The following is a 26755-nucleotide window of genomic DNA, read 5'->3' on the forward strand; positions in this document are numbered from 1 at the left end:
CTGTGGAGATTAAAGAGCCATTGGATTGACTGAGACAGTCAGGATTAGAGCTCAGACTCCAGGAGTCCTAGGTCAGAATGTTATCTGCCTTGCCTTGAGTGATCTTACTGTGCTGTGTATGTTTTTATAAGCTGCATCCCCAGTTGTTTGGGGGATAAAGGAGCTCTTAAGTGGCAAATTCAGAGGGCACAGCCCAATGTGCCATTCGCAAAGCAACACCAGTGAGCTCTAACTGATATGGCCAAGGACAGTCTTTGCATGGGAAGCAAAGTCCCGCCCAGACTGTCTGGAAACTGACGGCCAGCAGAGGGAAGCGGAGCCCAAACAACCTGCTGGACATGAGCTGTGTTTGCTGTCTCTGTGGGTAGCCAGAGCAACTATGGAAACTCTTCCGGCCACACACATGGAAGGTCTAACAAGAACATGCAAAGAGTAGACATTCCCAGTGGGGAATAATCACCGTAACTCACCCTTGTGTCTTGCTTTACAGGGGTTAAAACACCTCCATAAAACCTTACCATGTGATCCCCACGAAACTCAGGTTAGGTAGAAATGGGTTTTTTTTTTTTTTTTTTTTTTTTTTTTGAGACAGAGTCTCGCTCTGCCGCCCAGGCTGGAGTGCAGTGGCGTGATCTTGGCTCACTGCAAGCTCCGCCTCCCGGGTTCACGCCATTCTCCTGCCTCAGCCTCCTGAGTAGCTGGGATTACAGGCGCCCGCCACCTCGCCCGGCTAGTTTTTTTGTATTTTTTAGTAGAGACGGGGTTTCACTGTGTCAGCCAGCAAGGTCTCGATCTCCTGACCTCGTGATCCACCCGTCTCGGCCTCCCAAAGTGCTGGGATTACAGGCTTGAGCCACCGCGCCCGGCCGAAATGGTTATTCTTTCTTGTTTTTGTAGGTGAAACCCTGTCAGAGAGGTTAGGCAAGTTGCCTGTGGGCTGGTTAGCAGGGGACTTGGGCCTCCAGCTTCACTGGACCCTGGAAGCAGAGGGCAGCAACAGTGAACACATCATGGAAACTTTCCCCAGGATGGTGAAACGGGGGCGGAAGCTGAAGCAGCGGGTGAAGTGGAGCTCAGAGGACTCACACCCAAAGAGCAGCAGCAGTTGGTCAGCCAAGCAGTTGTCAGTTGTCAGCCAGACCTGTCTTGCTGTGGCTGAAAGGACTGCAGTTTGGCCTTCCAGGAAAGTGGGCTGGATGGAAGTTGAGACAAAGGGAGTTCTGGTAGCATAGCAGACAGCACACCCATGCTGGCCTGGGAGAGGGGCTGGCGTAGCCTCATGTCAGGAAGGGTGCAGGGGAGCATGGGACGGCTGTTTCCTTGTGTGTATCAGCTTTGAGAAGAAGCTGAAGGAAGCAGCTCAGCCAGTGGAAAAGGAAAGAGCGGGAGCAGAGGGCCTTGGCAAAAGCCAGGCCAGGGAAGTCACTGCAGCCTCTCCCTGCCCCTGGTCTGCTTCCCTAGCGGAGGTGTCCAGGACAGAATCCTGTCATCCCATAGTCTGCTGCCTGGAGTCCTTCCTGAGCCAGTGAATCAAATGTGGTGATGGACCTGTCTTCTCCAGGTGAAGCTCCACAGCTGCATCCCAGGAGAGATGGGAACCCTGGACAAGGTTGCCTGGGCCTAGGAGGGGTGGACAGCATCTCCTGAGCTAAGCCCCATTCATGAATCACCTTACCAGACCTCACAATAAGGGCACGAGGGAGATACTGTTATTCTCGCTAGTCGATGAATGAGCAGCCTGAAGCTCGGCGAGGTTAAGGGACTGGCCCACATCACCCCAACAGCAAAATGGTACAGCTGGGATTTCAGCCAGCGCAGGCCCCCCATGACAGCACTGGAGGACATCGGGAAGTGTGGCCCCGCCCCTCCTCAGGCACAGACTGCGGGGAAACAGAACCATACCAGCTTTCGCTTTCTCTGACCCTGCCAACAGCTATTTTGGTGTGACTCTAGACTATCTCAGTTCTTCTCTCCACAAACACTGTCTTCCATCCCTTGTTCTGTTTTCCCTGTGATAGAGGCTAAACCTGAATTAGAATAGTAGCTGAGAATTCTCGTCGAAAGAATGCATTTAGTACCCAATGACACTGGCATCGTCCTCTTGCTGGCCATTCACGCTCACGTGCACACATTTTCCTGAGCACAGGCTCATCAGTTTTCATACTCACAGGAAGAGACACCCATCAACCTGACCCTTCCCTCCATGAAGCTCTCCCCCTGCACTGCAGCTTCAAAGGAACTGGAGGGGAATGAGAAGCTGCAGCCTTGCACCTGCTAGTTTGGTCTGTAGCAAAGGGCAATATGGCTCTTTTCTGCAAGTTTGGCTCAAGAATTTTGATTTCTATCCGTATATTGAAGGGATATCTGCACTGCCATGTTTATTGCAGCACTATTCACAATAGGCAAGATGTGGCATCAATCTAAGTGTCCATCAACAGGTGAATGGATAAAGAAAATGTGGTACATATACATATATACATATTATTCAGCCATAAAAAGGATGAAATCTTGTCATTTGCAGCAACACGGATGGAACTGGAGGGTATTACGTTCAGTGAAATAAGCCAGGCACAGAAAGGTAAATATTGCATGTTCTCACTCACAGGTAGGAGCTACAAAAAAAAACTGAACTCATGGAGATGGAGAGTAGAATGATGGTTACCAGAGGCTGGGAAGGGTAGTGGGGAGTGGGGGATAAAGAGGGGATGCTTAATGGGTACAAAAATACAGTTATATAGAATGCATAAGATCTAGTGTTAGGTGGCGCTATAGGGCAACTACAGTTAATTATAATTTATTGTATATTTCAAAACCGCTAAAAGAGTTGAATTGGAATGTTCCGAACATGAAAAAATGATAAATGCTTGAAGTGATGGATACCCTAGTTACCCTGATTTTATCATTACAGATTGTATGCTTGTATCAAAATATCACATGTACCCCATAAATATATACAACTATTATGCATCCATAACTAAAAATTAAAACTAAAGAAGGATTTTTCTAAATTCTTTAAGAATTCTAAATTCCTAAACTTCTGGTAATGGCTGATCAGTTGGAGTTTTATTACATCAGTACCCCTCACTTAAAAAAGACTCTCAATAGTTTGCCTCCAATAATAGGAAATCTGTGATATGGATGCTCTAGTTATAATGGTGATTCCACAAAACAGTCAAAATGAAAAGCATACCTGATGAATTACCTGCTTATTTTTACCTCATCTATGCCTATTGTGAATTGTAAGTCTTAGCTTATCGACCTCGTTTTCCTAATTAATAGATGTATATGTTACTTTATAGTATTTACAGTAATTGAGAGTTATAAAACAGAATTTCTTTTAAAAACCTACAATCTTGAGTTTTCACTAAGTCATCAGACATTTTCTCTAATTAATTTCCAATGAGTGAAGTTTTCCTAGTTTGCTTTTCTGGAAAGTTGTCCGTAGAATCAAACTGTAAATGCTATTCTTCCCATGACACGCATTTTGTACAATTAGTTTCACAGGGGTCTCCCAAAAGCCCAAGATGAAAGCCCTTGGCGGCTGATCTCCCATGATATTCAAGGACCTTGACACTCTGGCCTCAACCACGTTTCCCATGTCACCTCCTACTACTGCCCACTCAATATCAATCACTCCTGCCACACTGCTCAGAAGTCATTCCTAGGTATGAACCTCCACACACCCACTGCTTTGCCCAAGATGTTTCCTGCATCCAGAATGTCCTTCCTTTTCTCTTTTCCATACAAAAACTCCCTATGCAATGAAGGCCAACCTCGAGCATCTTCTTTTCTGCTAAGCCTTCTCCATCCCCTCTCCCTTCTACGGAGAGTTGTTGTCTTTTGTGCCCACAGAGCACCTTCCCCACAATATAATCAGTTACCTACCCATCTCTCTCACACAGTCCGTAACACTAGACCATGGATTATTTCCTCGGCATACTCAGCACTCTTGTTGGAAAAAAAAGTTGGATATGGCTCCATAGAAAATAGACATGCAAAAGACACAAGTCTTTTAAGTTTTGAAAATGTGTACATAGAATGAAGTTCCATGAGACAGCCTTAATACCTTTACTGGATAGTGATTTTTGCAGTAGTTTAATGGCACCATGGGGATATTTCTGAAATGTTATATCAGAAATATATGGGGATATATATGGGGAATATGTGGTGATATATCTGAAATGTCACTGACTGGGAAGTCAGTGAAGGTTGGCTGAGTCCTTGGTATTGCCACCACTCCTATGACTGGGTCTGAAGGGAGCTCAGGGACAGGTAAGGAGCAGGCTGGAGCAACAGAGCTGGAGGAGCAGAAGGCGCAGAGGAAATTCATTTGGAGTGGGACATTGAAATTAGTTGGGAGTAAGTAATCAGCCCCCCTTTCCCAAGTTTAGGTGCTCAGGTGGGGCCACTGAGTACCAGAGGGCAGAGGTGTATTGTCTGTGTCCGTTTTTGCTAAGTCTGGGTGGTGACTGGTCCATATCTGCCTTAAATAGAGAGGAGATAAGGATCAGATTTATGGATAATGTCAGCAAATATCCAGAGAGTCTGTGTGGTAGAAACCTTAACAATAAATTCATGAGATGACCCCAGCAGAATAGTCTTGAAGAAGTTCAAATTCAAGGGATGAAAGACTCAAAGAATGTTTTGTAAATAAGGTGAAATGCTATCCCATTTTGTTTCTTTTTCTTCTGGCAACTGCCAAGCCATTGGGCTTTTTGAGTAGGACCTCTGGCTATTATAGAGCCCTGGATCCATGGGTTAGGACATCATTTCTTTCTCCTGGGCTTCAGGGCTGGCCTGCATTCTGCAATGGGAGAGACTGGAAGGACCCTCAGAAGTTTTTAGTCTTCTCTGTAAATGGGAACCACTGAGAAACTTTAAAAGCACTTGTGCCTGGGATCCTTCTCCAGAGATACTGATTTATTCAGTCTCGCAGAGGCCTAAGCCTGGGATTTTTGAAAGCTCCCTAGGTGATTCTAATACTTAGCCAAGGCTGAGAACCACTCCTCTAAATCAGTCTTCTCCAACTTAAATCACCTGGACATCTTGTTAAGAGGAAGATTGTGATTCGGCAGGCCAGGGTAGGCCCTGAGATTCTGACCATCTAACAAGCTCCCAGATGATGTCTAGCTGCTGGTCCAGGACCGCGCTCTGAGTAACAAGGGCTGAGAGTCCCGACCGTGAACTCCATTAAAGGTGTGGCCCAAATATATCACCATCGCCTGGGAGCACAAAGGGGTGGCTTGTTCACAATGCACATTTTGGAACCTCATCCTATACCTACTGTCTCTGAGAGTGAGGTTCGCAAGCAGATATTTTGTTTTCTAATTAATTTTTTTAACGTGGAAAAAAATGAACTTTAATATGGCTTAAAAATACCACAAACCAAATCCAAAGACAAAAATTGAGAAGCAGTTGTAAAATACACAATAATTTCTTTATACAAATCACTCAGAAATAAACGAACATCCACAGCAAAGGATATGAACTCTCTCAGTTTATGAGAGAGAGAGAACATTTATTTTGATTTTTTGTCTATCAGATTGGCAAAGATTTAAAACCTTAGTAATCCTCAATGCTGACAAGAATAAGGAGCAATAGGCACTTTTGATGGGAACATTAGTTGGAACAACTGTTCTGAAAGACAATCTACATTTACATCAATATTAAAATATATTTACTTTTGATCAAGTAATTAACAATTCTAGGAATTTATTCTAAGGCTATCTTCAGGCAAGTGCTCAAAAATATACGTACACATTCATCATAGATCCTTTTATAGTGGTGAAAACTATAGGGAGTTAATTCATGAATTATGGTAAATTTGTGTTTGCAAAGACTTGCTTACCTATGACTACATCCCCAGAATCTAGCTCAGTGCTTGGTCTATATATGAACGTTTATTGAATAAATGAACAAATAAATATAGTAGAAAATTCTATAGCCATTAAGAATAATGATGTAGATATATATTTATTGCAGTGGAAAACTATTCATCCTATCTTACAAAAAGGACAAGCAGACGACAAAACTGCATAGATAGAATCATCTCATTTTTGCATAAAAAGCAAGTGTGTGTGTGTGTGTGTGTGTGTGTGTGTGTGTATCTATGGAAAAAAGTTTAGAAGAATATATACCAAAATATAAATTGTGATTCTTCCTAAATGGTGAGATTATAGATGTTGTTTGCATTCTTATTTATGCTGTTAAGTAACGTCTGGATTTTTTTTTTACACTGAGCAGGTATTAATAGATGTAATTTTGATAATCACAATTTTTAAAAAAATTTTTGTTCCATAGGTTATTGAGGTACAGGTGGTGTTTGGTTACATGAGTAAGTTCTTTAGTGGTGATTTGTGAGAGTTTGGTGCATCCATCACAAGCAGATATTTTAAACAAGCTTCCCAGTAATTTGAATGCCCAATAAATTGGAGAGCCACTTGCTCCTAGGACTGTATTTTAGACCTTTCCAAGATCAAAGGAATTACTCCATACTTTGGCAAAAACACAGGCTGACTAAATCAGAATTTTAGGAGTGGCCTGGGAATCTGTGCTTTGAGAAGTATACCAGGTAATTCCTGTGATTTCAGGTCCAGGAAAGCCTGCTTTGTGGGGTCTTTCTGTGGGACTGGGCAAGGCCCAGGTAACCATCCTCTCTCCCCACAGTGAAATTGTGCTTGTCAAACCCAGCTGCATTGATTGTCATAGACAGTCTGGCAGAGGAAAAAAAAAGCGAGATGTGTGTGAAGTGTCCACGGAGTTCATTGCTGGAGGCAGAGGGTTTTGTTCTGTGATTATGATGAAAGAGGAAGTTGGGTGAGAATGGAGGAAAAGATCACAGTAATAACTGTGAGTTTTTAGCACTAATTGACAGGGCCTCCTTCATCTTGACTTGTCCGAATTTACTGCCAAGTGCCTAACATGGGAGGGAGGGAGCTGTGGGACTGAAGGGCATCCCTGTGGGCAAGTAAGGGTATCTCATGCCCAGAAAGAGGAAGAACAAGGTTTCTGTGCCACCCCTTATTATCCACCGGGCTGGCACCAAGAGATGAACTAAAGAACTGGAGGGTTTTTGTTGTTTTTGTTTTAATTTCTGCACCTCCACACCCACGCTGTGACAGGACCCCTATTAGTTTGTACTGGGCTTGTTTTAGGGTTGTTACATTTAGAGCATGTTTAAAGTGTTATTTTACATAATAACACGTGGCAGGAGTGCACACACACATACACATAAAACAAACCCAAACTGCATATTTTGGGGTGTGCTTATCAAACTGTAACATGCATTAGAATCACTTCCAGGGCTTGTTAAAACGTAACGAGCCAGAGTTTCCAGCCAGTTTCTGATTCCATAGGATTTCTAACAAGCTCCCAAGTGATGCTGGGGTGTGGATATGGCGGATGGGGTGGGGAGAGAGAACTGCAAAAGAATCTTAACTAAAGCAGTTTTAAACAGGTTTGTTTAGTTTATGGGTATGGGCAAAGCAACTTTGAAATGATTTTAGATGTATTACAGGATTGCGCAAATGAGTAAATGTGTGTGAGAGAGACAGAGAGAGAGAAAGAGAGAGGGAGAGAGGTAGGTTACTGGGTACCAGAGTCCTCACTGTGCAGGAAAAGATATGTAAATAGGGAATGGGGGAAGGCAGGAAAAAATCCTCTGAGGGTATATTGCAATTGGAGGTGGAGGTACTAGTATGAACTAATGAGTTTAGAAGTACGTACATGAGCATGTATATAAGCATGTTTATGTGTACATGGATATTATGTATGTATGAATGTGTATACGTATATTTGTATGTGTGTGTAAATAAATGTATATGTATCCGTTTCCGGGCTTTGTCTGAAAGGGTAGAAAACCAAAGTCACCCTAATAGCCATGAGCACACTTAGCGCCCAGGCCATCTTGGACTCTAACATTGTTCCCTACCAGGATAAACCAGGGCTCATCAAAGAAGTGGTACATTCTAGGATTGGGGCAGAATATGTACCAAATGAGCTTGGAACATCTTATGATGCCAGAAAGTTAAAAAGAAAATGTGAGCATGTCGCAGGCACACAGGAGTCAGAATGAAAGGGCTCTCATCAGTCAAATCTGGGACAATTTAGCACCAAAAGAGTTAAATACAGTAATGAATTGTAAGCCACTGGAAAAAAAAAGGAACGCCTGAGTCCACTCCAATAATAAATGGATAGTGAGAGAGAAGGAAGGCTCTTGTTTACTGTAGAAAGCTAAAGGCTGACCGTTAAACATGGCAGGAGTCCTAGAGAGGGAAAATCATTTTAAAACCATGATGACAAAGATTAGATCAGGCAAGAATCAATAGCAGCTAAATCTATGGGGAATTTTGATGAAGGGTAGGACATTTGCATGATCTTTAAGCATTTCTCCATAGCCTGCTTATAAGTTGTAAGGAAGGAAATAAAACGGTGATTATACAGTAGAGAAATCAGACAATACCTTGATCACCTTGATTGAGTGATCAAAATTAACTCACCAATTAAGTGAGGGACAGACAGACACTGTGGGCTTTCAGATGTGATCCCCCGAAAAAACGACACTGTCATCTATGCAGCTTTCTGGGTAAGAAAGCACAACCTCGAACTAATCATGAGGAAACATCAGGTAAACATGAAAGGAGAACAATCTTATTTTAAAAGAGCATGTCAATATTGTAAAAGGCAAAGATAGTGGAAATGTTTCATATTAAAAGCAGCAAAAGAGATGTGACTACTAACCTCAAGACTGAATCCTATATTGGAGGAAAACAATGCTAGAAAGGACACGACTGGGTCAATTCACAAAACTGAACTGTGGCTATCTAAGAGAATATCCCTATTCTTAGGAAATATATTCAAGTATTTAGGGGTAAGGGGCCATGACATATGCAACTTACCCTCAAATGGCTCAGTGAAGAAAGGCTGTGCATGAGAGAATGAAGGCAAGAGCACACATGCCAATAATAAAGCAAATGGGATAAAATGTTAACAATTGGTCAATTGCTCAATGTTAATGGGGTAAAGAGTATACCAATGTTTTCTGTAGGATTTTAATTTTGCAACTATTTATAAATTTGAAATAATTTCCAAATAAAAATGTTAAACATCATGTTTTTGAATGTTTAATGACATTGAGTTAAATTGTAAATTCAGTTTTTTCAATTTTGTGAAAAATAAAAATTTTAGATGTATTTTGTACGTGTACTTTTAAAAAGCTAGAAGGAAACAAACCAATATATAAGTAGCTATTATCTCTCAGTTGTGGGATTATGGGTGTTTTGATTCTGTTTTATTGTTTGTAATGTTTCATATTTTCCAAAGCTTCTACATGGAGAATGTATTCCTTTAATAATGTGAGAAATAATTTCTCAAATAATAGCTTAAGAAAAATTAGTTTTGAAAGAGGAAAAAAACTATTCGATAGAGTTTCATGTATGCTTTTGCTGACTGCTGTGCCATTAGTTAATAATGGCAAAAACAAAACAAAATGAAAAACCCTGGAAAACACCTGAAACATCCAATGATAGGAAAGGTTGTTGGAAAGACTATGTAAATAAAGATATTTCTAAAATATTATAAAATCAAAAAAATTTGATTCCCAACCAATTTATGGACCAAGTGCCTAAAGATAGGGGAATGGTTAAATAAATTATAGCATAGCATAGCTCTGAAATAGAAGACTTGTAGAATATTTTCTAATATAGACTGCTCCAGGAACAAAGGGATAGCTTTTGCCTCTTCCTCTGCTACCTTGCAAATATCCTCTCTCTCTATATGTTGAATAAATGAATGCTATTCATGATGTATTTGGGAAAGGACAGGGATGATGGAATTACCAAAGTTTTTTTTTTATTGTCTCCATTATTCTTTTGTGTATTTTCAAATACTCTACCATAAATTTAATAACAGGATTTTTTAATTTAAAAAGTTGCAAAATAGTAGTATGTACCATCCCATAGGGAAAAGATTAGAAGGATACACACACACACACACACACACACACACACACACACACACACACAGGGTTATCTGTATGGGGTGCTGTGGGTGATTCTTGTTTTTTTTTTTTTTTCTTTATTAGTATTTTACCCTGCAGCTCCAGCTCAAAGGATGTATATAATACTAATACTTTTACAACAAGAAATGAAGTTACTTATTTATTTTATTTTTTTGAGACAGAGTTTCTCTCTTGTTGCCCAGGCTGGAGTGCAATGGCACGATCTTGGCTCATTGCAACCTCCCCCTCCAGGGTTCAAATGAGTCTCCTGCCTCAGCCTCCCAAATAGCTTGGACTATAGGCAAGCGCCACCATGCTCAGCTAATTTTGTATTTTTAGTAGGGACGGGGTTTCACCATGTTGCTCAGGCTGGTCTTGAAATCCTGACCTCAGGTGATCCACCCACCTGGGCCTCCCAAAGTGCTGGGATTACAGGCATGAGCCACCCTCACCTGGCCAGAAGTTACTTTTTAAAAAAGCATTGGAATTAAAAAATAAATTAAGAAATAAGATACAAGGTTCTTGAACATGGTAAGTATCAAACGAATGTTAAAAAAATTTACTAAGGCTATGTCATGACAAAAGCAGACTTCAAAGAAATACATATAAATGGTACAATAATTAACTTTTTGGAAAAAATCTCCACCCTTGTATTGAAGGTAGTGCTCTAAAATGATATTGTAGTTGCGTCTGAGTGTAGTTATTACTTTAAAAGAGGAAACTGTATGGTAGATTGAATGTTTTATAAGCTTGCATTTTGAACATCTTTCACACATTGAATTGTCTTTCATAAAAGAGCTAGAATAAGAGGTTGAGGTGGGCAGATCACCTGAGGTCAGGAGTTCCAGACCAGGCTGGCCAACATGGCGAAACCCTGTCTCTACTAAAAATACAAAACATAGCTGGGTGCAGTGGTATTCACCTGTAATCCCAGTTACTCTGGAGACTGAGGCAAGAGAATCATTTGAACCCAGGAGGCGGAGGTTGTAGTGAGCCGAGATTGCGCCACTGCACTCCAGCCTGGGTGACAGAGCAAGACTGTCTCAAAAAGAAAAATAGAGCTAGAATAAGGGGACCACCATTGAAGCACTTGGGAGCATTTTCAACCTACCTAGAGGGGTAGTCACCCTGTGCTACTTCTCTTTTAATTTCATTACTCAGATAATTGCACTGGGCAGCATATTCTAGGGAGGCAATTTTCTGGCAAAATAATTAAAAAAAGTAAGAGCCATTTAGTACTTTCCCTAGAAAGTTATCTTTTGGGAGATGGGAGAGGCCCTTGATTATTTTTAAAGAGGAACACACACACACACAAACACACACACACACACACACTTAAAAAGCCATAGACTATCTTAAGAATATACAAGAAACTGGTAACAGGGGTTTCTTCTAAGGGAGGGGGACTTGGGGACTTAGGGAACACGGTTGGGAGGAAAACTTGTTTTTTTTCCGTATACATTTTCATGCTGTCCAACTTAAAAAAAGTGATATGCATATAGTATATGTTCAAAATATTTATTAATTAAAAACAATTCTTTTAAAAAATCTGTTGTTCGTGGAACAGCTGTGAAAATAACTAGATTGGAGGAAAGCAAAATGTGTTTTCATATGAAAATATGCTTGCCTTTAAACTGATTAGTTTCCATCACAGTCAGATTTGTAAGTGACTCAAACCAGGACTTTCCAACATTTGTCTGCCCCACCCACATGTCTATGCTTCTGTCTACTCTGCTGTGTTCTTTGTTTATAGATAGACAGCTCTTGAGCTACCATTACTGGGGAGTTACTTTTGTTTCTCTAACAGCAGGGATGGATTTGGGCTAACTCCTTCCACTGGTTCTTCAGGGCTCCTTGTACCCAGGGAGGTGGCTGGCTGGAATGTGAATAACTACCATTGCCCACCTACACCAGGAAGTGAAAACTGGACCCAAAGGACCCACAGTCTTCACCTCATTAGCATCGTGCTCACATCGTGTCTCTCCCAGTAAGTAACAGGTTCCGGTGAGACAGAAACAATCTAACTGATTGGATACCTCAAATCTGTACAGAAGCCAGACAGCCCGCCTATCGTAGCAATGTGTTTGAGAGGGTGGGCTATTCTGAAACATTCCATCTTTATATTGACATCCACATAGCCACTCTGCAGTGAAAGGTATATCCAAGCACCCAGCTTCCCATGCCAGAAGCAAGGAGACTGTTCCATTTCCATTTTCACTCTCCACCATGTCTACTTGACTTTAGAAATAGCTTTCAAATTTTGCCACCCAGTTTCTCCACCTTTGCTGACAATGACATATAATCAGACCCTCAGAATCTATTGCTACTTCTAGTTAGTCCCCTGCGACTTTTCTTCCCATTATCTCCATCTCCAGCATGCTTTCAAAAACACAAATCTGATCATTTCACTCCACGACAGGTCACAACTTCCTTTGGGCTGTACAAACACACCAGGTCCTTTGTCATCTCCTTTCAGTCTTCTTTCCAGTTTTCCTGCCTGCTCCCATAGAACTTTATTCCTACCCAGATCAGAGACATTGTCAGTATTTATTTTCCTGCATGCTTCCTCCCTGTGAGCTCCTCCAGGATACAATAGATACCTCATTCCTCTTTTGTGCCCCCGTACTCAGCCTAGTGCCTGGCACATAGGAGGCACCCGATCAGTGTTTGGGTGAATGAAGGAAAATAGACCTTTTGAGTGACATAACATGGCCATGAGTGGTGCTTCTCAGACTTTAATGGACACAAGAATTTCCTGGGGGTCTTGTTGAAATGCAGATTCAGGTTCAGTAGGTCTAGGGTGGAACCTGAGGGTCTACAGTTCTTACAAGTTCCCACGTGAGGTCGATGCTGCTGTTCAGGGAGCCACACTTTGAGTAGTGAGGACCTATAGAACGTTAATAACTTTTTTAGATGGAGGAGCAGGTTGAATCAATTATTTCTCTAAGGATCTTGAGGTTTGAGTGAACTTTTGATTTCAAAAAGATCAAAAGAAGTAAAAGATTTTATAAACACACACAAACACACAGTTATACACAGAGTAAGCTACGGAGCTATAGGTTATTCCAGAAATAAATAAGAAAAGGGAGTAAAAGTAAGAGTCGTCTGCCCTTAAATTCTCAATGCCATTATTCTAATTCACCACTTGAATTTATATTAGAATCACCTGGGAAACTTTTTAAGCGGCACATATTCTCCCCCTTTCTCCCCCTCCAATCTGATTTGCTCTTCTAGAGGAATGTGAAATCCTCAGTCCATGGCTTCCCACCACTGAAAACCACAGCTTTGGAGAATGCTTTTGTAATTGATGGCAATGTTTTGTGTCACTCAGCTGTGCTGGGGAAGAAACAAGCTTTTAGCTTCATAGTAATTCCAACCTAAGAACTCTTCTGCAAAAGGAGTTTAGCCAGGGCCCCCACGCATGCTGTTGTTCCCTCTGCCTGGAAACCTCTTCCTCCATTTCTGTCCCAAGTCCTACTCATCCTCCAGATCTTCAAAACTGTCCCTTCATCACACCTTAAACTTGTCTTTCCTGGAAAACACACACACACACACACACACACACACACGAAACATGTAAACAGCTATTTGTTCTCTTCCCTGCTAGACTGTGAGTTCCAAAGAAAAAGCGTGTTATACATTCCATTCCCAGTCCTGAGCACGGAACTTGCTACAGCAGGAGCTCAAATGCGTGAAAGAATTAACTCTTCTTTCCATATTTAACGAAATTCTCTCTTTTACTTATTTTATCCTCCTGTCCAACATTGGCTGAATATAATTCCTATGAGAGCTGACATTTAGTATGGAGCTAAAACCTGCTTAAATGACAATAGAGTATGTCTTGAGGTTTGCTTGGTCTGAATTGCTTGGGTTGGGGAATCAGACAAAAACAATGTTTTTACCTCCCTAATGTTAAAAATAAATAATCACTGCCCACCAAACAATATGTATCATATATGTAAGATATGAAGCACAGTAACAAAATGAGCAGCTATGAGCCCACCACTCAACAAAAGAACTAGAACATTAGTAGCCTTGTGAAGCTACTTGGTGTTCTTGTCTCTTATCTTCCTGCCTTCCCCTATCAGAGGTAACTACTCCTTTAAATTTATGTTTATTACTCATTTTTTAAAAAAAATAGTTTTTCTATATCATGATTTATTTATGCATTCCTTGTCAGTGAACGTTTAGACTTTTTCTGTTTTTCTGCTCTTAGGAATAATGCTGACATGAACAGTCTTTGCGTGTCTCTAAGAGCATTTATGAATTTACCTATAAGATATGCCAAAGGGTAGAATTGCTAGATACATGTAGGTGCAGGTTGAGAAGATGATGCCAAGTTATTGACACTATTTTTTTTTGTAGTCAAGGTGCCAATTTACTTTCCTTTCCACCAGCAGTGGTTAAGAGTTCCTAATGACCCATATCCTTGCCAACACGTTTGTCTTGAACACAAGCAATGGAATCTCAAGCTGCAGCACTTTGGAGCCAGAAGGCAGAGCTCCTGCCTGGATAGGTTAATTTACTCCTGACCACCTGACAAGGGACTGGTCCCCTGAGCCTTACACGTTGTTGAGTCCTGAAACTGCAGACACGGCACTAAACTTAGAAGAGACTAGGGTCTCAACTAAGCTTCCCCCATGGATAGATACACAGTCATCATAGAAGGCAATCAACCATAGAATGTGATACCTGGAAGGGACCCTAAAGCCAAATCCTTCATTCCACATTTATTGAGACTGAGGCCCAGAAAGGTTAAATTACTTGACAATATCTAAGAGCTAATTACTACAGGAACCTTTCTCCGGGGCACTTGATTCTTAATCCAGAGAGGGTTTTTTTTTTTTTTTGTAATTGAAGATGGTATAATATGATCCATTACATTAACAATGACTCTGTAAATATTCAAATAACTGACCAGTTTATTTTATTTATTTATTTATTTATTTTGCGATGGAGTCTCACTCTGTCGCCTAGGCTGGAGCGCAGTGGTGCGATCTTGGCTCACTACAACCTCTGCCTCCCACGTTCAAGTGATTCCCCTACTTCAGCCTCCTGAGTAGCTGGGACTACAGGCGCAGGCCACCACACCTGGGTTACTTTTTTTTTTCTTGTATTTTAGTACAGACAGGGCTTCACCCTGTTGACCAGGATGGTCTCCATCTCATGACCTCGTGATCTGCCTGCCTCAGCCTCCCAAAGTGCTGGGATTACAGGCATGAGCCACTGTGCCCAGCCGACCAGTTTATTTAAAAAGAAAATACTTGTTTAACTTAAGTGATGTAAATTTGATAACTTTCATTTCTTTGGTTATAAACAGGGGTGATATTATTCGATGGGATAAATAAATCACAATTACAGCTTCAATATACAAATTTAACTATACTAAGAGATACTGGTCTCCTGGGGGAAAAACAGTCCCCAATTATCTGATTGATCATTCTTGTCCTTGGATCATTCCCCATAACCACCAGGCAAAGACTAGGCACTTCCTTAAAAAGCCATTTTTTGTGAGTGAGGAAAACTTTAAATTCATTTAGTTTAAAATCATCTTCCCCTTAGGAGCACTCATAATTAGGCTATACTAAGATTCTGGGAATGACCTATGGAGATTATTGCAAAATAGCTTCAGTGACTTGATGGTTTCTAATCCACATGTGAATGTGGGAAAAAGCTGAAAAGAGAGCAATCTACAGCAGAGGTACTTAGCGTTCTTTGGAGTGTGCATAATAACCGTGTGTGGTATAAGTCCAGGGCAGAGGCATCTGTCTCCATCCATCTGACAGTGAATGTGGAGCTGGGGAGGCGAAGGAGTCCCTCCTAACAGGGTGGGTGTTGGTGTGAACAAAGGGGGCTTTCGAAGCCTGTAGTGGAAATTTTCCTTCTGGAGCTGTGTCCTTCAGGAATTCTCTTCCTCCCTATCCCTTCCCATCTGCCTGGTCCTCTCTACACCAAGTCGCCTTTTACCATTTAAACATATCTTTTGGTTTAACAACGTCTGCAGGCAGATGCTAAAAGCTTTCTGTGGGGCAGCCCTTTTTTAATGTCAGGATGAAACTCAGGAGCTGTTTATTACTCTGGGGTAGAGGGCTTGGAGGGAAAGAACACCAAGCAATTTTGTGCAGGAATGCTGACCAAACAGTACTGAGGTACTTCTGGTTCCAGTTTTCCTCCGAGCAGTCATTTTAATCAGCACTTCCCCTTTTAATGAGCTGGTAGTGCCATTACATAATCACCCAGCTCACTGGATTAATGATGAAAAGAGGAACTGATTTTTCCAGTTGCATCATTTGAAGTAAATGTTAACTTTCTTTCTGAGTCCTTAGTTAACCGCATTAGTGTGACAAATATGTCTTTGTCTAGCATAAGTAATTAGAATTTAATCACTTTAACTGCATCTTAATTACCCCAAATGAATTGAAAAGACATTTAATAGCAAAGATTAAATTGCCTTAATGAACGATTTTTGTGACTCCATCAATACTCGAATCGCGTTAGCCACTCCTCTCACGCACTTCAGTCGTAGAAGCTGCAGCGAACACAGAGGTCACTAGGTGGCGCGCTTCGCTCGTTTGTTTATTTAATTTTCCCCATTGATCCGTTTTAGAAGACAACAGGAAAGAAAGCAAAAAGCATATAGTTTATTGCGTTCCTTCGATAACCTCTCTTTGGGACTATGAGATCATCACCAGATGTGAAAACGAAAGCAGTGATTTCAGAAACCGTCGATTCTGAGTATCCCACGGCGGCATATGCAAAGGAAGATGAGAAACACATGGAGACTGGAAACACGCAGTGTTTGACGGAAATTGCAAGATACCCTCTAGACAACTGCCAGCCTATATACTGAGTTTTGGTCAATTTATTACTTTTTAGTGCAGAGCCCTAAAATACGAGTTACGGACAAGCTTTGAAATAGCAAGGCAGGCACTGACGTGGAGCCAAGAAGTGTAATTGCTGTCCAAGTGCAGATCAGAATGCCAATGCCTGAAGGTATGGGAAGATCTGGGCCCTTGGGCCCCCTTCCAAGGCAAGGGACAAAATGGACCAGTTCCACCTACAGGCACATCTAATGAGATGGGTCTTGTCCATCAATAATTGTTTAAGTGAACAAATGGATGGGGAGACTGGGATTCCACATCTACCTCTGGCACTTCGTTGCATTTTCTGGCTGCTTCTTCAAAAAAAGAATAATAAAAAATCTCTTTTACAAGTCTTGAGTATAAAAGAAACAAGTTTTCTTAAGTGACTCTCTTTGAGAGTCTGAAATGAAAGACACACTTTCTCTATTTTCAAGAGCTTTATTATGTAGAGACTTTCGAATCAGTTATTTCCACATTCTTGCTCCACTAACCTGGTGCGTCTGTCCTGGCAACAGAAGCATGGGATGGAGGATAAAAGGTTCTGGGCTTTGAACTGGGAAAGCTGAGCTCAGGGCATCACTGTTTTTCAGAGGTGTTATCACAAGTAAATTATTTAGCTTCACTGAAGAGACCAACAGGGAAAAAAGTGGTAACTACCACATAGACTAATGGTTCCCAAACTTGGCTGCACATCAAAATCGCCTGGGAGTTTATAAAAATCCCAATGCCCATGTCACGCCCTGTACCAATTACATACAAATATCTGAAGCTGCAGCCAGGCATCAGTTTTTTAAAGGTCTGTAAGTGATTCCAATGTATAGTAAGATTTGGGAACCACTGGTATAAATGGTGAGTCTTCAATGAGAACATCTATGTTCCTATCACAGTACCCAACAAATAGAATGTGCACAAAAAACTTAAGCTTCTTCCTTATCAGTTACTATGACAAATGAGATGGGTTGTACTTTAGGGTCTAGTTCTGTCCAGCTGTTGTCTTATTAAATTGCCTCATCTAAAAGAGAAGAATATTTCTTTTTTTTCTTCAACTTTTATTTTGAGTTCCAAGGTACATGCGCAGGATGTGCAGGTTTGTTACATAGATAAACATGTGCCATGGTGGTTTACTGCACAGATCAACCCATCATCTTGGTACTAAGCCCAGCACCCATTAGCTATTAAGAGAAGAAAATTTCTAGAAGTTAATTTGTTCCAATTTTATGATACTGTAATATCTCTTGGAAGAGACAAATGTGGATGCTTCTATAGCAAGACCCTGTGATAAATAATTTTTATGTTTGTATCAAAATAATCAGACTGTCTTGTGATTGGTCTAGTTGCCTAGCCCAATCTTATTATCTCAGGAGGAAATTAAGCTTCATTAGTATTAACATACTTATGCTAAAATAAGAACCTATACAAACCTATTGATAGAAGGTAGGAATTTATGATTGTGCACTAAATCCATTCACATAGGAAATACTTTTTTTTCTTTTTACTGGACTCTATGAGACTGACATTTTTCATGTAGAAATAATGTGGCTTGCTTCTCCCAAAGATGCTTATCCATCTTATTTAAATAGAGACACAATGAGAATATTATTTAATAAATATTTGTTAAATGTTTTCTCCAGCATTATAAGAAATGCACCCTCTAACAACCACAACTTCAGTAACACCTTCCTTCTGTTGCTACCTTAGGTTGGGGGCCGTTCAATTTTACCAAGAGTGTGGAAATTCTGCTGTTTTAATGGGGACTGAAATGAAACTAGTCATTTTTCATTCAACCCATCAAGACTCCTAGATTGATTTAAAATATTAAGTCAGTGTTTAAATATTCCAATATATGGACTTTACAAAGAGCACGAGCAATGTCACTTGAGGAACAAGGCCTCAAGCTGAGGAGCAGGATACTGGAGAACCTCCTTCTTAATTACCCACTTTTATTAGACTTGAGGATTTTCTGTCTTACAAGAAAATCAGAAATAAATTTTATTGGTATGCTCTGTAAGAACGATTTCTTCTGATAACTTGGGGTAGCAGCATTTGTTTGATTAGCTGAATTTGCCATGAATGTGGAAATAATGACATCAAAACAGCTCGAGTAACAACCTCCTTAAAGACCTCGTAGATTAGAGATGACTATAGATTTTCCCCAGCGCGGATCAAAGGGACTGAATTGAACGTTTTAGCTTAATGATCCAACCCCTGTCACACCCACAGGGACGCGAATTCCGATTTTATAAGCAGGTGTGCACGTGCCCTCAGATACTCACACAAAGCCGCGTGGAGGGACAAAAAGATCAACCACCCGATCGACGAGGATAGGTTTGATCTTTTCGATTACCTCACTGTGCCAGTGTATATTCCTGACTGGGCCCTACGCCATTATAAACTTCGGAACTTTAGCTGTTAATTTTTGTTTTCTTACTATGACTTCCGAAAGACATTCTATCCGCCTACCAGGGGCAAAGAGAAATGGGACCAGGCGACAGGGCGGTGGGACCCTGTCCAGGGTCCTGACGCCGCGCCAGGGCTCCAGGCCAGTCGGCCTCCGAAGGCCCTTTCACCCACCCCACACGAGAGGAAACAAAGACTTCCCAGCTCAAGGCCTCAAGGCTGCCTCCTGACTCGGGCCAGTTTGCAGGAAGAGGAAACAACAAAACAAAGGAACCGCCAATCTGCCGGGTATTATATCCCTCAGCTCCAACCTCCGACTTCGGACCGCCAGGGTCACCTTCTCTACTCTGACCCCGCTTTTCTTAAATGAAAACATGCCAACAAAAGCATACTTTGGATACAAAATCCAAGTACTCATCTTGTTTGGTGAGGTTAGAGCTGGGGTGTACTTCGGGGGATGAAAATTTTGTTTTCATGAATTGGGTAACACCCAGGCATTGTTGGGGACCTCGACATACCCTCTAGATAGCCTTCTCTTCCTCCTTCACACTTTCTTTCTATCAAAATAGTTATTGTTTTGAAATTCACTAGGACAACGACGTTCTAAAAACAAAGACGCAGCAAGCATCCCTTTTCTCTCCGCCGCGGGCTGAACCACTGACGCTCGCGGGGCGCCCGGCCCCGACTGCCCGCAGGGGGCGCGCGCCGCTCCCCCAGCACAGCCCGGCTACCCCAAGAAAGGGAGCCGAATGGAGGGAAGCAGGGAGCGCGGAGGGCTCGAGGCTTGCAGATAAGGAGAGGCGCATCCTGGGATTTGAGTCCTCTGCTGCTACAACACAACCGTGCTATTGTTGGCACTGTCCGACCCAAGTGTCGGTTGTAAGCGGAGATGTCGGGGCTGGGTCTCTAGCAACCCCTGTGCCCTGGGTCAGGCGGGTCGCCCAACTACCGGGATCCCTCTCCGGATGCTTCCAAGGCTATAGGGGCTGCACCCCCAGACGGGATAGCCACATACCTCCGAACAGGTAGTGGAGTTTGTCTCTGGCAGGCATCCTAGCTGCGCTGACACCAAGGTCGCCACACAACAGCCATCAGCCCCTCTCAAGCCCCAGAAGTAGGTTTCCCCTGCTTCAGTCGTTGCCACAAGCCCACTTCTTATCTCCAAGGGCACCCCCCTCTCCTCAGCCCGGTTTATGCCTGTTACACTGAGAGAATTACATAGAGGGAACTATGGTCCCACACCCTCGGGGGGACAGACACCGGCCGTGAGACAGGCACCACGCAGAGCCTTCTGGTGACTGTCCGCAAGAGCAAGACCTTTTGGTTTTACAATCTGCTGGTGTGTGTGTGTGTGTGTGTGAGGGTCCCCAGCCGACTACCGGGACGCACTGCCACTTTTCGGCCTGGCAGGCTCTGGGACTCCTTGGTCTCCGCAGCAGGCCATCCCAGGCCTTCGGAGGAGGCGCTCCCCGCTGGCGGCGCCCCTCGCCCCGGGCTCCTAGGCGGACACGGTCGGTCGCGCCCTGCCGGCCCTTTGTTCGCGCCGCAGCGGGCCGGGAGCAGCTGCGCGGCACCAGACCCGCAGGGCCAAGACGCGAAGCGTGAGGAAATCGCTGCGCTTGACGCCTTCTCCCCCACCTCTTGGGCCCAGAAACCCTTCCAGCTCCTGCGTCCCACACGCCCAGTCCTGGCTTCTCTCCCGGCCCAGTAGTCTTCAAGGATTGAAGGGCGCTGCCTAGGGCCCCGCACTCCTGCCTGGCTCCCAAGGCCCAGAAAAGCGGGGGGACATTTGAAATGTCACCCCTGGGATAAATATTAACAAAAAAGCAAATGGACTTGTGAGGGGGCCAGTTATCAATCAACCAGGCCGCAAGGCCACTCAGGGCAAACACAGCCCAGGTTGGGCTGGGCGAGACTTTCTCATGGCCGCCTCGGGACCGAACCCCTCCCCCCTGGCTCAGGTCCTCCTTCAGGTCTTTCTGGGGCAAACACCGGACGGGAAGGGGGCGCAGTCCGGGTGCTGGAGGCCCCGCCAACGCCCCCGCGGGGTTTGGAGGTTTCCTCCCCTCCAAGTCGGACAGGATCGGAGTGCCCAACACCCACCCCCGCCCGAACCTCGGGCCTGCGCCCGGCCTTCTTCTGGGTCCGCGGTGCTGCGCTTGCTGGTGGTTGTGTGTCGCAGTCTCTTTCTGAGCCGGCAGCCCCCGCCGTGTGGCCGAAGCTCTCTGGAATCTTTAATTGGAAACTAATCTTGCGTCTTGATAGGTGCCCACGTCAGAGGCGCGCCACCCACCCACCCGCCCGCCTCATCCAGGAGGAGACGCGGCGAGAACCCTGTCGCTCTGCTCTTTAATGGGGCAGCAGCAAGTAGTACATGGAGGGAACATATATTGATTTTTAAAAGGTAGTTAATTTGGTGGGAATTTTCTCCTGTCGCCCTTCTTCCACCAGCCGCTGTTATTTCGTGACCGGAAGGCGCCTTCTCAAACACAGCGCCACGAGCAGAGGGTTTTGACCCTCTGCAACAGGCGGCCGGCACCTGGAGGCCAGAGGGGCGTGGAGAAGCCACCGCTCTCCCGCTGCGGAGCGAAGGAACCTGGCTCAGTGAGCCCTGACCTCGCAAGGTGGTTGGAAAGAGACTGGGGGAGGGTCTCTGAGCGCAACAGCAAGGAAAGCTGCCAGGGGCTCCTCCCCACATGGGAGCTGGTAGTAGGGGGCACGCACTAATGTCTTGTAGGAACGGCCAAGGCGCTCTGCAATTCGTTTTAAGGTTCTTGCACTCGGCCAGCTAGAGATCATTTGGAAAGTTCAGAAAATAACCCCACTCTTTTTACAATATGGAAATGTTAATGAGAAGGCTCGTTCTTCAGTAACTTAAAAATAGATTGTGAAGAGACTGTTCCTGGTTCCTTGCAGGAGGCCCTCCTGGACCAACACAGCGCCCTCAATCCTAGCCCTTTCCACCATCAATTTTAAGTTAAGGAAACAAAAATGTAATAGACATGCTTCCTCAGGGTCTCAGGACACAGTGGGCTGGGTGTTTGGTGCCAAATGTCTGCCCTGCTGGAGTCTCCAATGTTTCACTTTTTCGAGGAAAAGGTCATGGGTCTGGGGCCGAGGGCTGCATGGTTCTCCACAGGTTGCTGGGTGCCCAGGCAGGCGCTCCTTCGATAGCCTCCTGGGTGCCACGAACACCTGCCAGGCACTAGGTTTGCGCCTCCAGCGTGCGGGTCCCAGCCCTCAGGCTCCCTCCCACTCCACAGTGCCGTTCCCTGAGCTCGGCTCTGTAGCTCTCCACGCTTGGAGGTCAGAGGGCGCTCCTGCGGCCAGGTTTCCATGGCTCAGAGGTCGTCTCTGAACAGAACGTGTCCGTCTGTCCTTCCAGGGGGCGACAGCAGGCAGTGGGGGGAGGAGGGACATTGAAGTCCAGAGCAAGAGCCTCCAGGGGGCGGGGGTGGGGGATGGGGACCGAGTTTTCCTGGAGGGGTAGCCTTCTCCATTTCTATCTTCTTCTCACATTCCCTTGCCCCACTCGTTGGCTTCAGCGGGCACTGCCTAGGTAAGAGGCCCTGAAGCCCGGCTCTGGGGTGGTGTGGGTGTGTGAAAAGGCACTACCTTGGGCTCTGGAGAGACGAAGCTGTCAAGGCGAGGAGCAGCCCCTTCGCCCACTCCCTCCGGAACCTCAGCTGCTTGCGGACAGCCCACTGGTGGATATATGGAGATATTTCACTCTCTAGCACAAGGGCTAGAGAGTGGAAACCCAGGAGCCTGCGATTCGCTGGGGCGCCCAGCAGGAACCTGCATGAGGACTTTGCCTGGGGCGAACGAAGGCAGGGCTGGGCTGGAAAACCTGGCAGGGCAGAGTCTCAGCCAGCGCGGCGCTTTGGGACCGGAGGCCTGGAGGGCCCAAACCCAAAGAACGCTTTGGGTCGCTTCGGGGCACGAATCACAGGCTGGTCGGCACCTGCCACCCCCTAGCTTCTCATTGGCAGGCACGAGTTGGGGGAGGGGGCTTTGGCCTCACGCTTTGATTTTAGACTGTGAAACGGCTCAGTGCCCCCGGCTCAGAGCGGATTGACTGTCTCTCGTTCTCCAGGGACGAATTAATGGAGAACGATCAGTTAATTAACAAACCCTCATTCCGGCTTTTACCTTTTCTCTTCGCCAAGGCTCAGGCCCGGGCGCCGGGCTGAGAAGGAGGTGGGGGTTAGGGAGTTGGGGCGGGGGGAAGGGGGCATGAACCAGGAGTCAATCAACTTGGCAACCGCCGCCCGGATCTCATCAAACCCTAGCCACCCTCCGCTGTCCTTAGCTCTACCTCCCCTCATGTTCTCCACCCTCAAGGGTCGCCGAATCCTCCTGAAATCCCCGGTGGGGTTCGGGCTGGGCTCAGCCGTCTTCTCCGCCTATCCGCGGTCTAGGGGAGCCAGGCGCGGTGTCTGCGCGGCGCCAAGGAGACCTTCCCGCTGAACTCAGAAACACCCGGGGTTTGGGGTTTTGGGCAGGAGACCTCTGCTCGCAGACTTGGGGGTCATTTACACACTCCCACCCCCAAATCCCCCTCCCGCACGGGGATTCAGACTAAAATCGCGAAGAGGAATCAAAAAACAAAATGCAAAGTCCTCAGGGAGTCGGCAGCGAAGGCGGTCCCCGGACTTGGCTATTGCTTTGCAACTCTCACTGGGACCTTGGGACGGTCAGCCTCCCTCTCCTTTCCACAGCCAATTTCATGCGCAGAGAGCGTCCTAACCCTTACACCTCGTCTGTGCTACATACCCATCGCCCAGTGGCTTGGAAACTTTTTGCCCATACTCTTAGATTGAGATCACTCCAGCCAGCGCCAAAAGAATGAGCGCGGGAGGGGATCACAGCAGCCAGTTCAGCTAAACCTCAACGCAGCTCCGGCACGCTCCAGCCCAGCGCCTGGGATGTGTCAGAGGTACCTGCGAGGAACATTTGCGTGCGATTCCACGCACGCGTTGCCTCCCTCTTCCCAAACCCGGATCGCTGAACTGAGAGGTGGCGCAGATTGTCTCACCACGTGCGGGGATTTCTCTCCGCCTCAGGCCGTACGAGCTTCCCTCGCTGTACCTGAGCGCAAATGCGCCTCTTCAGTCGCCGAGGGCCCGCCGCTTAGCTCTCGGAGCCTTCCACAGCCCAACACACTGAGCCCTAGAGTAGGAAATTTGCTCCCACAGCCCTGTGCTGGCCCTTCCAGGCACAGGGAGTACCCCTTCTGGGGGTAGGGGTGGGCAGAATGAAGCGCACCCAGCCCTCTCTCCTACCCTCCCTCCTTTGGTCCCTTCGACTTTCGTGTACCTTATCTCCCGCGCGCCCAGCTCCTCGGCCGGCTCACCTGCTAAGCGGAGCGCGGACATGCGCTGGAACTCCGGCTCCTGCAGCCACTTCCACATCCTCCGGAAGGTCTCCCGGCCGGATTTGAGTTTGCTCCAGGGTTTGGGGTTGCGCAGCAGGTCCGAGAGGGTCCCCTGGGAGCGGCAGAGCACCCTCTGCGCGAAGATGGCCTGTGGGATGCTGTAGCGCTTGAGCTCGGTGGTGATACGCTGCGCCACCTCTTTGGTATTGATCTCTTCCATCTGCCCTGAATTACTTCCATTGCTGACCTGCGCGCCGGTCACCGAAGGGTTGGGCTCCCGGGCTGTGCCCAGGAGCTGCCCGTGGCCCTGGGTGTTCAGGTGGGCGTGGGGATGGTGCGGAGGAAGGCCGTTGATGGGCACCATGCCGGCCGAGGTGGGCGTGAGGTGCTGCTCCCCGTGGCGGCCGAGCATGGCCGGGTGGTGGGCTTCGAAGCCGTTGGGGGTGAGCATCTTGTCGGTGGGCATGGCGGCCCCCGGGTGGGCATAGTGGGGGAGCCCTTGCTGGGAGTTGTGGATGCTGCCCAGACCGGAGCTGGAGAGGGGCGAGAGGCTCTGGCCCATGCCGGCCACGTCCTTGTGGTAGGGGGTATAGAGGTTATTCATGGAGGCCAGCCCGCGCTCATCCCGCATGAGCGTGAAGCTACCGCTCACGTTGCCCGCCAGGCGCTGGTGGTGGTGCGGGTGGTGGTGGTGATGGTGGTGGTGGTGATGGTGGGGGAACTTGTCCGATACTGTGGAGATGGGCGGCAGCGGCTGCAGAGGGGTCAAGGTGGTGTAGGTGGTGGGCATGCTCATACCTGGGGGAGTCTCGCAGGCCATGGTCATGGTGGGGTGCAGGGGACCGGCCAGGCTGTGCTCGGGGGCCCGGTGGTGGTGGTGGTAATCGCTGCCGCCGCTGCCGCCGTCCAGCAGGGACGCCATGCCCATGGAGCGCGGGTGCGCCGGGGGCAGGTGGCTGCCGCGGTGCGCCACGGAGCTGCGCGCGTGGGGGCTGCCGCCCAGCAGGTCGGCAGGGGCGGGCACCGGCTCATGGCTCACCCCGTGCAGCTCGCCGATCGCTTCCATGGTCAGCTGCGCGTTCATCGTGATCCGGGCGAGCAGGCGGCGGACACAACATCGATGTGGCCAGGCAGAGGCGGCGAGGGGCGCACGGAGTCCGGTCTTCACATCGGCTGCTGGCGACTGTTGCCTTCCTTCCTCTCACTGTGGGGCTCTGTCTCTGTCTCTCTCTCTCCGTGTGTGTGTGTCTGTGTGTGCGCGCGCGTGTGTGTGTGTGTCTCCTTCCCTCTTACCCCCCACCTTCCCCTCTGCGTCCTCGGCTTTTTTTTTTTTTAATATTAATTTCCAAAAAGGATCCGCGCCGTTGGGAGAGCGCAGTGCTCCAGCCCGCCCGCCCCGGCCACCTCTCGCCCCTCTCTTTCTTAAAATTCCGAGGCCCCCGGCTCCCCTGCCGCGGCCCGCGCGCCTGCCGCGGCTGCTGCCTGCCAGCGCCGCTGGCCAGCTTGAGCCATGGCTCTGTTACTGTTGCAGACTCTGTGGCCGCGGTTCGGTAGCCGCCGCTGCCGCCGCCGCCGCGGCCCGCCCTCACGCCCGCCAGGCGCAGCGCGCATGCGCAAGGCCAGGCCCCGCCCCCTCAGTCCCCGCAAGCCCGGCCCTTGACGTCCCGTACAAATGAAGGAGGGGGGCGCAGCGCCTTCCCAGCGGCGCGGGATGGCCAGGGAGCTGCGCGCACGTTCGAAAGATTGGCGCAGAGCGCGACCTGGGGCCGCCGCTGCAATCCCAGGAGACTCGCGCCTGGCTGGCTCGCCTCCCTTGCTTGGGTGGGCTCTCTCCTCCCAGCCCCGGGACGCTCCTGTCCGGCTCCTAGCGGCTGGTGTGCTATGCTTGGGGAGACATCGCCCCTCTCTCTCCAGTTGCTGCTTCCCCGTGCAGGTCGCCCTGGGAGCTGGGGACTGTGTTATCACCCCGTCGGCTCTGGCCCACTAAGCTTTATTTCCCGGGGGGCTGCTGGGAGTGCGTTTTCCCACCCCTGAATACACGGCCTATTGGGAGGGGTGGGGGTTGGGGTGGGGTGGGGTGCAAATTGCTTAAAGAGCTGGGTCCGTTTGGCGGCCGTTGAC

The 26755-nt window shown here is 46.7% G+C and overlaps 1 protein-coding gene across 2 annotated transcripts in view; it reads right to left on the reverse strand.

The window, feature by feature from the left end:
• Nucleotides 1-26196, reverse strand: part of ONECUT1 (one cut homeobox 1) — a 35700-nt gene extending 9504 nt beyond the window's left edge. Inside the window, exons 1-2 of one of the 2 annotated variants that reach the window (XM_077939431.1) lie at nt 24614-26194; nt 24296-24429 (exon numbers count right to left, since the gene is read on the reverse strand). In XM_077939431.1, coding sequence (XP_077795557.1) covers nt 24320-24429; nt 24614-25718 — 1215 coding nt within the window. In that variant the 5' untranslated portion in view covers nt 25719-26194 and the 3' untranslated portion in view covers nt 24296-24319. Of the gene's footprint in view, nt 1-24295; nt 24430-24613 lie in introns of both variants that reach the window. The other variant, XM_015142277.3, reaches the window with a different exon arrangement.
• Between the last annotated feature and the right edge of the window lie 559 nt (nt 26197-26755).

The sequence above is a fragment of the Macaca mulatta genome, chromosome 7 (genome assembly GCF_049350105.2).
Source record: "Macaca mulatta isolate MMU2019108-1 chromosome 7, T2T-MMU8v2.0, whole genome shotgun sequence".
In the NCBI taxonomy this organism is placed as follows: domain Eukaryota; kingdom Metazoa; phylum Chordata; class Mammalia; order Primates; family Cercopithecidae; genus Macaca; species Macaca mulatta.